The following is a 14,509-nucleotide window of genomic DNA, read 5'->3' as shown; positions in this document are numbered from 1 at the left end:
CAAATGAAGAAGGCAGACTTTTATGATTTTCACTTGGCCTTTTCCGGCTTTTCATACTCTTAATAACAGGTGACAGCACTGTGGCTGTGGCCATGTCACCTGCCCACTGCTGTGCTGTCCTAACACACACACCTCCGTGCAGCATTAGTCACACTGTCACCATGCATAGAGAAAGAGGCAATCACTTCAGAATATATATATGTGAACATTAGATTACAAATAAAATAACTAATGCAGAAAACACATCCACATCAGGTTGTGTTAACACAGGCACAACCTGGCACATGTACGCTAACCCTAAAGGCCACAGGTCAGTTCACATGTTCTGTTTTGAGTTTCATGACCGTGCTTCCCAGAAGCTGTAAAGGTTTGTTATGAGCAGACCTTGACATGTAGAAAGTCTTGAAAACCTATCCAAGGCTCATAGCCCTTGCTGCTTAAGCAGACATGTGACAACCGCTTAAGCATGTATGCATGTAAGCAGACCAATTTAGCTGTGTTGTAAATACCTTTTTAGTGTATTATGGGTCACTGTGTTGTTTATACAACTACTCAGTTATGTGTAATTTCTGTGTCTTGTAAAAACCAAATGTTACCTTGTAAATGCCTGCTGCATCTTGTAGTGTTGGTCTGCTGTCAGCACTGCATTAGTATAGTACATTCAGGCAGAAATGACATTTTAATACTTTAAATTTAGAGTATTTCTGCTGGTGGGCTAAAATATGATTTATGTGTGAAGCCTTTTAATGCGGCTCAGAGTATTTCTCACACCAGTGAGACATGATTTTCTCCCTGAACAGCTCCACTTACAATTATTCTGATGATGTTTTTATTGATGATGATGATAATGAACAAACATGATACCTCTCTTATTAGCCATATGTTGTTCTGTGTCTGACAGTAAAGGGGAGGTGGCAGCTATCGAGACAGAGCTGCTGAGGGACTACAGGTTTGGACAACAGCAGCTGATAGAGATTTGGGGACAAGCATGCGCCCTCGCCATCACTAAGGTCTGCACGCCTTCTATTTTCCATCTACTTTGTTGTTAGTCTGTATGTCTTTATTTCTATCTTTCTTATTTCTTTCTTGCTTGATATCCCTACTTTACTGTAAATATGAAGCAGAATACAGCACAGCTCTTTTCCTTGTTTTTAATTCATTCTTAATCCCCATCCATCCATATCCATCCATCCAACCCTCCACACTTGTGTGGTCATGCATACTATTGCTATAAATAACAGCTGACAAATGACCATGATCATTCCAGTGAGTTTTTGTTTTTATTGTGAAATGGCCCTTTGCTTGAATGTGCTGTTATGCTTCCAAAGCTCTTTTCTTTGGACCATTAAACCAGTGGCACCAAACACTGAACAGTGGTTGCCATTTACTGTGATGTGCATGTATTGGATCTGCATTTTAGTGTGTGTTTAGCAGTGTTCTTACTATCTGTACTGTAAAAACAGCAATTCTATTTTTATGTTGCATATATTTTGACACGTTTTCCATGAATTGAAGAGTTTTATTTTCTCTTCTGCTCTGTCTTTGTATTGCAATGAAATAGCACAGTTTAACTCTACAAACATTTAATAATTGCTTTCTTTTTTATCAGTCCTTTCACTAATGTCGTAGCTGTAAGGATTAACGCAAATTCAATCAACCCCTTTCTTTGAGAGAGATTGTGATCCAACAAATTGCTTTTGGAAAAATGGTCAAATCAAAGGAAGTCATGCAATTTATTTTTTACAATTACTGTCCTTTTCTGCATAAAGGTATCCAACTCAGAACCACTGTTACAAGCTAATGTCAAATAAAGTCAAACTGTGGCCTCAACCAACCCACTCCTGTGCAAATCTGTTTACTAGCGACACTGTGTATCACTCGGCAAACCATTTCTGAAGGTCACAAATTTCATCCCAATATTTTAGAAAAGCCGCTGCACATTCTGTCACTCTGAGCCTCAGTAATCAGCACAAAACTCCTGGTGTGACTGTTCGATTGTACAAGAGGGCAAAAGGTCACAGCTGCTGCTACTTACACTTTCCTAATTTGCATGAACTTCCATACAAAATGTTTGATTGTTATGTGGAGGAAATGTTCTAACTTTCTGTGACATTTACTTCCAAGCATTTAAGCGGCTCACCTCGGGGCAGAACACCTGAGCTCACTCTGTGGCAGCGCTCCTCAACCACTCTGGTCCAGAACCACAGCTCCTCTTCTCTGTGATCTGGATCGTGTCAAGCTGAGTGTGTGTTTGTGTGTGTGTGTGTCCGTAGAGGGCTGTTGGGAACACATGTGGTTCCGTTTGACCAAACCACTGGCTTGGTTTAACACCACACTGGTTTCCTCAGTGGGCTCTTCAACAGGCAGTGATGAATAAGAGTATGAGCTACAAGACACATGAAACCTTGCATTGCTTTCAGAAGGAGGGATGAAGAGAAAAAGAAGGAAAGAGACAAAGACTGAAAACAGCTGCCTGCTGTGACCAAAAATTATGCTATGAGAGCGGTGAGAGTGAACCAAAAGTAAAGTTGTGAGCTGGACCGTTAAACAATGCATAAGAGGAGAGCTGCAGATCTGGGTGCTAATTATACGTTTTAGTGTTTTTCCTTTCACTGGTTCAGTCTCACTGCTCTCACCAAACTCATTTCCAGTGGACACAGGAGAAAGTTTTCTGGGAAAAAAGCTCTAAAAACCGACTGAACACTACCTGGCCAGCAGCAAACGACAGACAGACACAGTTAGCAAGTAGCTGGTGAACATAGTGGAGCATTTAGCAGCTAAAGAGCCAGATATTTCCCTCGGGAGTTGGTAGAGACCAAAAACAGAGCTAAAAGGAGAATGAATATTGGACTTGCATTAATCAGATGGGAAAAAACGACGACAAATGAATGACAGTGTTGCTCTGTGTCTGCTCGATGTGTAAATAAGCAACTGTTTGGTAATATGTGCATCATATCAACTTTATATAATAAATCAATGTTGTGTTTACAGGCCAAAAAAAAAAAAAAATCAATTAATGTAGGTTTAACTAGTGTTTGTTTTAGTGAGTAGTCATTATTGCATTCACGCTTGGAGCTGATTTTATGCTTTTAATTGGTTTGATTTTATAGGAATTCTTATTTATAATCATGAAGGTTTTGGTAACACAACTATATATTGTTTAACCTAATAAAGCTATTACATTCTTGGGGGGTGAGAAACAGACACACGCAACAGCAACAGTTTAAAGAAAGTGAAATGGAAAACGGGGGACATGAGAAAGAAAAAAGATACAAGTAAAAGCTGAGACAGGCAGAGTGGCAGCATCAGTCAGAAGTAGAGACTTTGTGTGTGTGATTAAACCCACCACATCCACTTCCCCCCTATTATCATCATCCACCGCTGGCCCCATGCCTGTCTCTCCACCAGCAGCCCCAACAGCATAGCCTTACTAGACAAACATGGCCAGGACGCTGTGGATCGCTGCTGCCCACAGCTGCCTGCAGCACGTTACTGCTTACATGACATCACAGCTATTTAAGGAAAATTACAGTAGAAAGCGACGCAGACGGTCTGATTTCACTGATTTCACTTCTGGCCTACTGCTGTTGGCTTCCAAGTTTACCACACAAACAAGCATGTGCTCAGTCACACACACACACACACACACACACCTACACCTTTGGTTGCCAGACAGATTATAGGTTTTCTGTAAGTAATCCCTTTACTGTTCCAACAGCAGCAGCCGCAGCCACCAGGTCCAGACTGTGTGTGTGTGTGTGTGTGTGTGTGTGTGTGTGTGTGTTTCTGTATCAGTCTGACGCTTTTCAACACCTGAGTGGAGACAGAAGACGTTTTTGTTACCACACAGCAATAAATTAGTCTAGAGTTTACAGGAGCCCCTGGACTTAAGTTTGATCTTCTAGTACAAATATTAAAGTTTTTCTGCATAGTGAGTGTATTTGTGTTTTTAGGACCCTGATCATGTTTTCTCAGAATCAGTGTGTGTTTCAGGTTGATTTGAGGTGAGAGAACATGTGCCTTTAACATTTATTTCAAAGAGGTATCCCCTTGGAGACATTATTACAATCAAGACAGCCATATATTTAGTGTGTGTGAGAGAGAGAGTGTGTGTGAGAGTGATGGGGGTCCTAGCAGTGCTTTTCACAAGACCCTGAACTCTAACCTTTCTTAATCTGGGCCCTTCCTAAAGCTGACTTCCTAAAAGAGTTTGTTAATTATAAAAGTCATTGCAAAATTACAAACTCTTTTCTATGGACACTGCATGTGGAAAACTTTGCTGTAGGCTTTAAATGTCATGTCCACAGCAAACTAAGAAAATGTGAAAAGTTCTACAAAAGAACAGATAAAAAGATGCAACCAGATCACAAACCTGCTGAACAGATGCAACAAACCACCTGTCTGCACTTGTAGAAACCTCCTACACATCAAACATATCATAAATATCTCAAACACTGGAAAACATTTGAACAGGTTTATTATGAGTCATAAAACCTTGTATTTTTAAAACAATTATGTGATGACATGTAATTTGTTGCCAACGCAGTTTGAACTGTTTAAGAGTTTTATTGAAACAAATGACATTATTGTGGAATAAAGAATATCATAGACTTGTATCAAGACATTTAACTTAATATAAGAAAGAAGTGAAGCTGTCATCACTATCGGCTAAAAATCCATACGACTTTAGTATGTTTTGGCTGTGGCCTTTTTTTTGTGTGTGTGTAATACGATTTTAATATGATAGTTAAAGTACCTACAAAATTCAGTGCATTTGAAATCCCTCTTTTTTCATTGGAAAACAGACAAACAAAAGAGCACTTTCAACAACAACACAACAGACAGAAACCTATTAGAAATGCTCACCATCTCCTCTTTTGCTAATTGCTTTCACTTATTCAGTGATCCATTTGAAAGCTCAATATCAGAATAAATGACTAGTTAGGATAGATATGTGTTAGATTGAATCAAGCTGCTGTTCCAAGTGAGATGAGACAAATGCTTCAAAACACATCAGAGTGCTGCCTGAATTGATCTGGCCTGCTCCCTTTATAGCTGCTTACCTTCAGCAGTGTGTGGCTCTAATGGTTTCTCCAGCAGCTTGAAATGGCTCCAGTATTGATATCAATGATCCTCCCGACGGTCCTCAGCATTTAGAGAAAAGGTCATTAAACCTTCTGATGTAAGTTTTTGTAAGTGAACACTGACATATTATCTATCACCTTATAAAGTTGTTATGGCTAACGTGTTAGCAAACAATTGTCTATTTGACAATTATTTGACTATTTCCCATCAACTCCTAACAAAAACAACTTTACCTAGAAAAAGGCTACACTGTCTTCACCAGCTAGTTACTTAATTCAGTCTGTCTGCCATTTGGCATTAAGCAAGTAGTATATAGTGAGTTCATCAGAGGAAAATAGCTGCCTGCTGCAGTTGGAAACATGGTTGCGGGCCTGAAAACCAAAACAATGATCCAAAATAAACTAAAACACGGCCCATACATCTGTCAGGAACTGATCATTCTCTGTGGGTTCATAACTAGAAGTGACCCCTTTCACAATACACATAGTCATTTGAACCCTTGTTAGCATTAAACATATTGATTTGTGCAGCTTTAAGTCTACCCCTCTGCTCCTTTAATCTATAGATATTTTATTTTAGTCTAGTAACACCTTTATGGGTTCACAGCAGGGGACAGCACTATCAGAGACGATTAGTCTTTAATAGCTGGTTGCAGTAATTACAGTTAGCATTTCCCTCTGGGGAGCAAGTCAGCACAGAAAGTTTGACATTAAGCCACACACACACACACACACACACACACACACACACACACACACACACACACACACACACACACACACACACATATATGCACATCCACAGAGGGTGCCACTGTAAATTACCTCAGAGTGATGTGTCATTAACATCAGGTTACGCAGTGTGAAACTCACTAAGAGCTTCTGTCTCATTAGATATGAAAATTAAAAACACTGTCCTGATTTACTGTCGTCCACTTTCACTCTCTACTTTCTGCATCTCTTTTCCACTCAGTCACTCCCTGCTCCTCTTTCCTCATAAAACACTCTCATCACATCACATCTCATTGAGCCTGTGTGATGATTTCTCAGCTGAGCCGTTATGATGGAGGTAACGGCTGCTGTCTCTTCTCCTGGATTCTTCGCTCGTTAATGCACTCTGAGTCTTGTTATATCCAATTATACAATGTGGAGTCAGTACAGGAGAATGGCCTATTCTCCTGTACTGACTACATGAGTGGAAGTGGAAGCAAATGGATTTTATGTGCAGTGGCAGAATTTTGGCCTATTTCAAGCTCATCTCCAAGATTTGGAGGCCAAGGATCAACAATGTATGATTTCATATTTTTTTAACAACCAAATCATGGACAAGAGTCTTAATTTGATTTACACAACACTTTAAATAGCAGCCTGCAAATTATAGTGTAATTATAACGTAAGCATTGTGCTCTTTTATAATAATTAAAAATAATTATGGGGCACAATAAAACATTTACGGGGGACCAAAAGTCTTGTAATAAAGGGGTAAGAACTTGTAAATTATGGTTTAACTACCTTTTTGTATTACAGGATACAGGGTACAGTGATGAAGTCATGAGAAAACATAAACAAAGCCAATAAAATAAAGCCCAGGATTATTTTTTGTTGTTATGAGGAGTTCATAAATTCATTATTGGATACAGTTATGTGCTTATAAGAAGACAAAACAAAAGGTGCAGCTAGCCTATTACAGTGGATAGGGAAAATTACAGGTATAGATTTAAAGGCCATCCACCTTATATTTGTCGGATTGCCCATACATCACTGTACCCCATATATATGTAAAGTAATTGCATATAAAAATAGTTACATCATTAATAATTTAGTTCCCGAAAAATACAAAATTGTTACCCCTTTATTTTAAGACTTCTTGTTTTGTTCTTTTGTTCTATTAATACGTTAGCCTGTAATTCCTTTATATGTGCCCCATAATTACAAAATACTTGCACTGTAATTTGCGGGCTGTAATTTAAAGCATTACTGTGAACTGCAGTCATAGACTAGTTATAGTGGTGATAAAACTGGGCTAACTGGTCTTATGCCTTGTGTTCTGACACACATTTATTGGGTTCTAATTGAACAGGATTTCCAGAAGTCTGCATAAACTGTTTCCCTCAGTTCAAGTTCTTCTTCTAGTTTCTGAAATTATGCTGTGACCTTTACAATGATGAACAATCATTCTTGTATAATGTAATAGAGTAGAAACTCTCAGTTTAAATGAACGAAAAAACCCTAAAAGCATGAGCTAACAATCCATAATGTGGCAAGGAGTTCTGCACTTTGAAGAATTTGTGGAAAATGAAGGCAGACACCTTTGGGGCTTTCAGTAATGATCATGACCGTGTGTATACACACACACACACACACACACACAGCACTTCTGTTTAGGTGTTGGAGATGGAAGATTAGCCACTCAGGTTGACAGTTCCACAGGTGAATACTTGTCTCGATTAAGAAGGTGAAGGGCGATTTACAAGGGAATGTGGGGCCAGTAAACAAGGAAGATGCCAGCATCCCGCCTCAGCCGGGACCGAGACGGAAAGTGTGTTATATATACGGAAGCATCCCATGGCGCGGACACTGGTATTTTTTTCCACTGCTGCCAGGGTTATTTTAATGAGATTGGACCATTTCTCGTGCCATTTCCACCCTCGTCAGGCATGCCTGGCATGCTGCAGTCAGGACCTCTGAGTGTAATGGAGAGGCAGAGGCACAGATCGGATGACCTGCACTGAATAAGAAATAAATATTGAATACTGATGAGCATCTTTCTTTCTCTTGCTTTTGTCCCACTATTGTTCTCTATCAATAACCCCTTCTATTTTCTCTTCTGTACATCTCTTCTGTACATGTGTCTCATGCTTTTCCTTTCCCTCAGTCATCAGCTCCTGTTTCTAACTGCCTACCTCTTATTCTGTTTCTTCACCAGGCCTACCCTCTCAGCTCTCTAGCAAAGAAGCAGCCAACAGTGCTGGTGATCTGTGGTCCAGATCAAAATGGCTCCATTGGTCTGGTGTGTGCCCGACACCTGCGCATATTTGTAAGTAAACTACTGCACAATGTGCGGAAGGGTAGCCAACAATACAGTGCATGAAAACAACTTTTCAGCAGAGTAAATCCCTATTATATTCAACAACACGATAAATGATCTGTTGTAAAACACAGTCTGGTACTGAGTCATTTAGATGATATCACAATAGGATCCTGGCCCCCTGCACTTTACAGAATTTTACTTCAGCTCCTGTAAACGGCTCGAAGCAGTTATCCCATTACCCTCCCTGCAAGGGCACGCAGACAGTCATGATATCATGCTATTGTTACTCTTGTTAAAGCCATCGGCGTCTTATGCTCGGCAGCCACAATATGATGTCATAACCATGATGTCTGCCCTTCATCGACATACTGACTGACATTCCAAGACTAATTGTTTTTTGAGGCAGGATTCATCCTCTCACACTCCAAAATCACAGATCATGACTTGAGCTGAAAGAGTTTCTTTTTCGACAGCACAGTTGATTTCAGTACTCGGTGCTGTAGTCCTGCCCCAGTCTATGACTTTATTGCAAGGGAAATGTTGGATATGTGTTTTTGGGATCTTTGGTTTAGAATGGAATGCATCTATATACTTTACCACATGTGTCTGACACACTAGATTTACAGTGCATTGATAGTTCTGATTAAAACCATGTTAGATGGACTCTGTTTAAGCAGCCTGATGGCTCTCTGTGGAGTCTCTCTCGCTTCCCTCGCCTCCCACTCTCTGTCTTTTTCCCTCTTAAGGCCAAGGTCAAAGGTCAGCTCAGAGGGACATACATTTTACCCTGGCATTCCAGAAATGAATAAGGAGCTTCTTCATAAAAACAATTAGGCATTGATTCCCTCTTTTAAATGTATCTTTTGTGTGCAACTTTATCTCTTTTTTTGTCACTTTCTTTCTAATGTTTTTGCCTTCTGCTTCAGTCTTTTCCTGTGTACTCGTCAAATATTGTGAAACATTTTAATGCATCTTAAAATGTGCTATATAAATGAAGTTTCAGTATTATTATTTTCAAAGGGACTCTACAGTAGGCCGATTGGGACCACACTTGTCTGAGTTTGCTCTAACTTGAGAAACTTGACTACTTACTTTGGCCTGTGAATCGTTCTCCTGGTTTAAGAGTGTATGTTTTTCATGGTGCGATGTGATCCCTGTCAGCAGGAAGACATGCAAGCATACACGTGAGACACACTTTAACACACACACACACACACGCACAGCCTTGAGCCCCTGATGCAGAGCTGTGAATGTGATTAGACAGAGCATAGAAATGACTGATCAGCTGCAGGCAAACAGGCCAACTTGCTTCTCACGTCAGTGCAAGACATCCGTGTTCACAAAAGCAGGTTGTGTTTGAGTCTGTCGTGCATCTTTGATTATTTCCACTGCTAGGTATGGGGAAAAACAAAATGCTGCATACCGGAAGACCCAACATCAAAGCTAATGTTGGATGAGAATAAAAAACAAGTCCTATGCACATTAGTTCCGGTGTATTGTTCATATCAAAACAAGTGGACATGATGTTATGTTTGGCTCACCACATTGTGCTCTATAGACAATCATTGCATGGAAAGTTCACATTTCAGTCACATTACAATTGTCATTAACAAAATGCAAATATTTTTACTACAGCAAAGAAAGTATTTAAATCATATATAATTAAAAAAAATCTTTCATACAGACTCGAGCACATAGGTATAGGTGCAACAATGAATATTTTGACACATCTTTTGTGCATTTGCATGTCGAAATGTGAGTTTTTCACCTGTTAAAGACTTTAGTCATTCCTATGGGATGTATATAAAAACAAAATACTACACAACACCATCAGACCCTCAGAGAGAGGAAGTGTAACCCTGTTAGATGTGAGCATTAACTGGAAAAAGACCTTGTCTGTACCCTCTGCTTGTTTCTGTCTCACGACTCATTTCTGTTCATGCTCAATGACTCTGACAGTCATTTTGAGCTCTTCCTTAGTTTCACATGGTTTATGGTGTAACTGCTGATGAGGTCAAGGGCATGCTGGGGTCACTGACTAACCCTGAGGGGAACACACACACAGTGGATTGTATTTAGCTCGGTTGCTCGTTCTGTGCTCTGTGGAGATCAGACTGGAGTTGACGTCAGGTGATGGGTGGCTGTGGCAGTTTGATTGGTTTAGGATCCCTAAGGAGGCAGCAGTCTGTCTGACCTGACAGATCACTTCCTTTGTAGGGCAGCCTCAGCTCAGCCACATTTGAAAGAACTCTTTCTATTTATTTATGTATTTATTCCTTCATGTGATGTCTGTGAAACGGGTCCTGGGCTTGAGCAGCTAAAGATTCAGGTGGGATTCACTGGCCAGAAGACACAATATGCAATCTATTTTAAATCAGAGATGAAAGAGATGAATGGCATGACATCAAGAGGTACATTTATGTTGCAGATAGTTTTGGTTTATTTGTTATTATTTTGAGATATCCTCTGAGATTTCTGCCTCTGTTCCAATACAATAAGGGTGAATAGAACTTTGTTTGTGGTGCTGACAGTATTAAACAACACTATAGTCTACAGACATACTGGTTCTGTGAGGCTGTACTTAGGCTTTGAGCTTTGAGCTTAGCTAAATGCTAACATATTTCTTTGGACTTACTTTCTAATGAAAAAATAGTCCTAAAGAAACCTGTCGGCATTGTGTTCTGTGGAATATCCAGACTAATGGCGCATTGTTATGGATAGATCTTACTGTTGATTTTTTTGACTGTAACTTTTAAATGCTGGGAGCACTACAAACGAACTTCTTTTCACCTCCATTGTATTGAGATATACGGATGTATATACGGATGTATATCTCAAAGCCTGAGAAAATAAAACAAAACCAATGTGCATGGCTTGATACCATTAGGGATAAGTGAGAAAATGTTTGGGTGAACCTTTGAAGGTAGTTATGTAGATACTTATCAAGGACTATGTTTTGAGAAAAAGACTTTTTACATGATCAAACATGCAAACAAGCACACAGAGACTCACAGTACTGACAGTGGTTCCTAGGTTTTGAGATTTATCTTTGGGACCATGTGAAGGTCACGGATCACAGGTGCTTCCTGCTGAGCATCATAGACCTTTCAGACTGCGGGTGTCTGGATTTCTACTCCTTTCAGCTTCCAGTTTATAAGGGAAGTATTCATTCAGGAAGCAGGCCGTAAAACCACATCTTCTGATCGCTGGTCATCAGTATTTTCACTTGCCAAATGTATATTGATGAACCATGTCTTTATTGGCTGAAACTTCAGGCTATTGTGTCAATATTATGTAACATTTTCTCTGTTATTTTTCTCTTTTGCTTCATCTCACACAGGAATATGAGCCCACCATCTACCATCCTAAACGCTCCTCTCAAAGTCTACACCAGGACTTTACAGTTCAGTGTGAGAAGATGGACATCCCTTTCCTCTCCTACCTCCCCACAGAGGTCAGCAACATTTTTATAGCATAACACATTTTATAAGAGCTTCACTGGTGTTGTTGCTAGCTGTAAAATTAAACAGTGAAAATTGCTTTGATTAAAAGATTTAGATGAGAAGTCTGATACCACTCTCACGTCTGTACAGTAAACTATGTAGCTGGATCCAACGGCTGTCTAGCTTAACTTAGCATAAAGAGTGGAAAGAGAGGGAAACAGCTACCCTGGCTCTGTCCAAAGGTAACAAATTTCACCTACCAGCACCTCTAAAACTCACTAATTACCATGTAATATGTCATTTGTTTAATCCATACAAAAAATAGAGTAAAACCCCCAATTTTCCGTTTTAAGGGAGGTTATGTGCTGGACTATTTCTTGACCGGGACCAGTAACTTCCTGGAGTCTCCACTGGTTGCCTGGCAACTGATACAATACAACATGTTAATTAGTGAGCTTTAGAGGTGGCGGTATTTTGTTTTGTTTTTTGTTAGGCTAGCTGTTCCTACCTGTTTCCATTCTTTATGCTAAGTTAAGCTAATCGGCTGCTGGCTGTAGCTTGAACGGACAGATATGAGAGTGGTATCAATCCTCTCATCTAACCCTTGGCAAGAGAGCAAATAAACTATTGCTTTAAATTGTGGCATCAGAGTAGATCATTGAAGACCACCTTTTTGGTTTGTGACCCTTTTGAATGAGACTGAAATGTCTACTTGTGAACCCTTGTCACACCATTTCAGATTGTTTGATTTGCTTTCCTATACTGTTATTCATCTTGCAACAACTCAAATTCATGTTATGAACCATTGGAGGGGTCTCCACCCCCAGTTTGGGAACCACTCATTTAGGTGAATCGTGTACAGGAAGATAACTCTTCATTGATTCATACTGAGGTCTGTTCTGTTCAGGTGCAGCTCATAAACGATGCCTACAACCTAGTGATTGATGCCATGCTGGGCCCAGAGGCAGACTGTGCCAACATTAAGGAGCCTTACTCTGGTATTCTGGTCACCCTGAAGCAAATCAAGACCCCTATTGCTAGTGTGGATGTGCCCTCAGGTAAGTGTACATACAGACTGTAGGTATCAGGCTGGAGGTTCAGAAACACAACATGATAAATAGGCCTCCAGGCAGCTCCCTTGGAGCCTTGGCTCCAGGCAGGAGTTTTCCAAGTCTGGAGGCACACATGGAGGATAAATCTTATGCTACAGTGAATTCAGTATGAGCTCATCATACCCCGAATACACTACCTGCTGAATGTTAGCACAACAGGCAGAAAATTATTACAATCCTACCTCTCCTTAAATGCCTCTTTTTCTCTCCCTCCTGTCTGTCTTCCTCAGGTTGGGACGTAGAAGAACCAAGTCAGGATGGGATTAACCCAGAAGTTCTCATCTCCCTTACAGCACCAAAGAAGTGCGCCATGAGTTTCTCGGGGAAGCATTTCTTGGCCGGACGCTTCCTGCCCTATGACATCCAGAAAAAATACGAGCTTAACCTCCCAGATTACCCTGGCACAGACTGTCTCATAGAATTGTAACACATGGGACACACAAGAGCCAGTGTGGCCACTCCTCATTTTCAAGAACGTATGGTTAATCTATTCTTTTGTTTTGAATTTTATAGATTGTTAATGTGATTTAATGTTAACATCTCAGTTGTGAAGATCAGGCTACACCTTAGCCAAATGTGCTGTTGAGCTACAGTAGAAGGATAATATTTAGCAACTGGTTTGAGTCATGTCTTTTTAAGGAATGGCATGAGGAGTTTAAGTGTCAGTCTACTTGTAAAAGCTGTAGCATTACACTATTTTCTGATTACTTTGCAAAAGACAGAAATGTCTTTTTCCACAGTCAGCAAAGAAAGATGAATTTTCTATGATGCCACTGGAATGTTTTTTTTTCTTCTTCAAAACTTTTTTAATGTTCATGTTCTGATACTCTTATGTTTAACTTTCTAATGAAGTGTGCTGCTGAGATGAGTTAGTGTAGGTTGGCAATTTAGAATTTTCTGTTTATGTGTTTTTGGTTTGTTTGGTCAGCCTGCACTTCTGCATTACTTTTGTTTCAGTTACTTCATTAGCTGTTACAAAAGGCCCAGACAGTCCTTGTTGTCCAATAAAAACATTCCTTTTAAAGGAGGCTTTAGTTTCTGGTGTTTTGTTTTCCTTCACTTAAAGCTGCACTGATCAGTATATTTTATATCAACAACGAATAATGACTGTAAAATGACTACATGTAATGTAAATGACGCTCGTTGTGACAAATCCACCAGGAATTACAGACCAACTCTGCAGTTTCCATGGAGCCTTTTAGCCTGTTTTGGATAATTGTTTTGGTTTTCTGGCCCACAACTCTGCTCTCAGCAACCATTTGTCCAGCTGTTTCCTGAAAAAAGGTACAATAAACCCACTGTACACAACCTGCTCAGCAATGAACAGCTAACAGTTGACTGAAGATACTGACTAGATGGTGAACATAGTGGAGCATTTAGCAACTAAAATACCAGATATTTTTCTCAGGGGTTGGTGGAGAACAAAACAGAGCTAAAAGGAGAATGAATATTGGACTTACATTCACAAAGTGTACAAAAACAAAACTCCAAATGAATGCTAATGTTGCTCAGTGTCTTTAGAATGTGTAAATAGGTAACTTTTTGCTTACATGTTCAACAACACCGTTATTAGGTGCTAGTTATGTTTTCAGCTTTTTCCATGGCCCCCATGTGGCCAGAAAACTAAATTAAGGCAGGTAAAGAAACACAGATTTCTCTCACATTATTTTAGCTGATATCATGCAAATTACCATACATGGAAAGCTCTAAACAATATTATCAAGGACACTTCAGCACATAGGCCCTTGAGTCACTAATCACTAGGCCACTTAGCTGTGTTACATGCACATCACATGCAATTAGTGTTATGCTTCTTAGATGAGCACACACTGTTACTTC

At 39.8% G+C, this 14,509-nt stretch overlaps 1 protein-coding gene across 1 annotated transcript in view; it reads left to right on the top strand.

The window, feature by feature from the left end:
* The window catches only part of yjefn3 (YjeF N-terminal domain containing 3), a 39,943-nt gene extending 26,245 nt beyond the window's left edge, over positions 1-13,698 (top strand). Inside the window, exons 2-6 of the mRNA XM_044200147.1 lie at positions 902-1,010; positions 8,011-8,121; positions 11,456-11,569; positions 12,466-12,616; positions 12,901-13,698. Coding sequence (XP_044056082.1) covers positions 902-1,010; positions 8,011-8,121; positions 11,456-11,569; positions 12,466-12,616; positions 12,901-13,097 — 682 coding nt within the window. The 3' untranslated portion in view covers positions 13,098-13,698. The remainder of the gene's footprint in view (positions 1-901; positions 1,011-8,010; positions 8,122-11,455; positions 11,570-12,465; positions 12,617-12,900) is intronic.
* Positions 13,699-14,509: the final 811 nt, after the last annotated feature.

Source organism: Siniperca chuatsi, linkage group LG6 (genome assembly GCF_020085105.1).
Source record: "Siniperca chuatsi isolate FFG_IHB_CAS linkage group LG6, ASM2008510v1, whole genome shotgun sequence".
NCBI lineage: Eukaryota > Metazoa > Chordata > Actinopteri > Centrarchiformes > Sinipercidae > Siniperca > Siniperca chuatsi.
The sequence above is the reverse complement of the archived record's forward strand: the minus strand, read 5'-3'. Positions and strand labels throughout refer to the sequence as shown.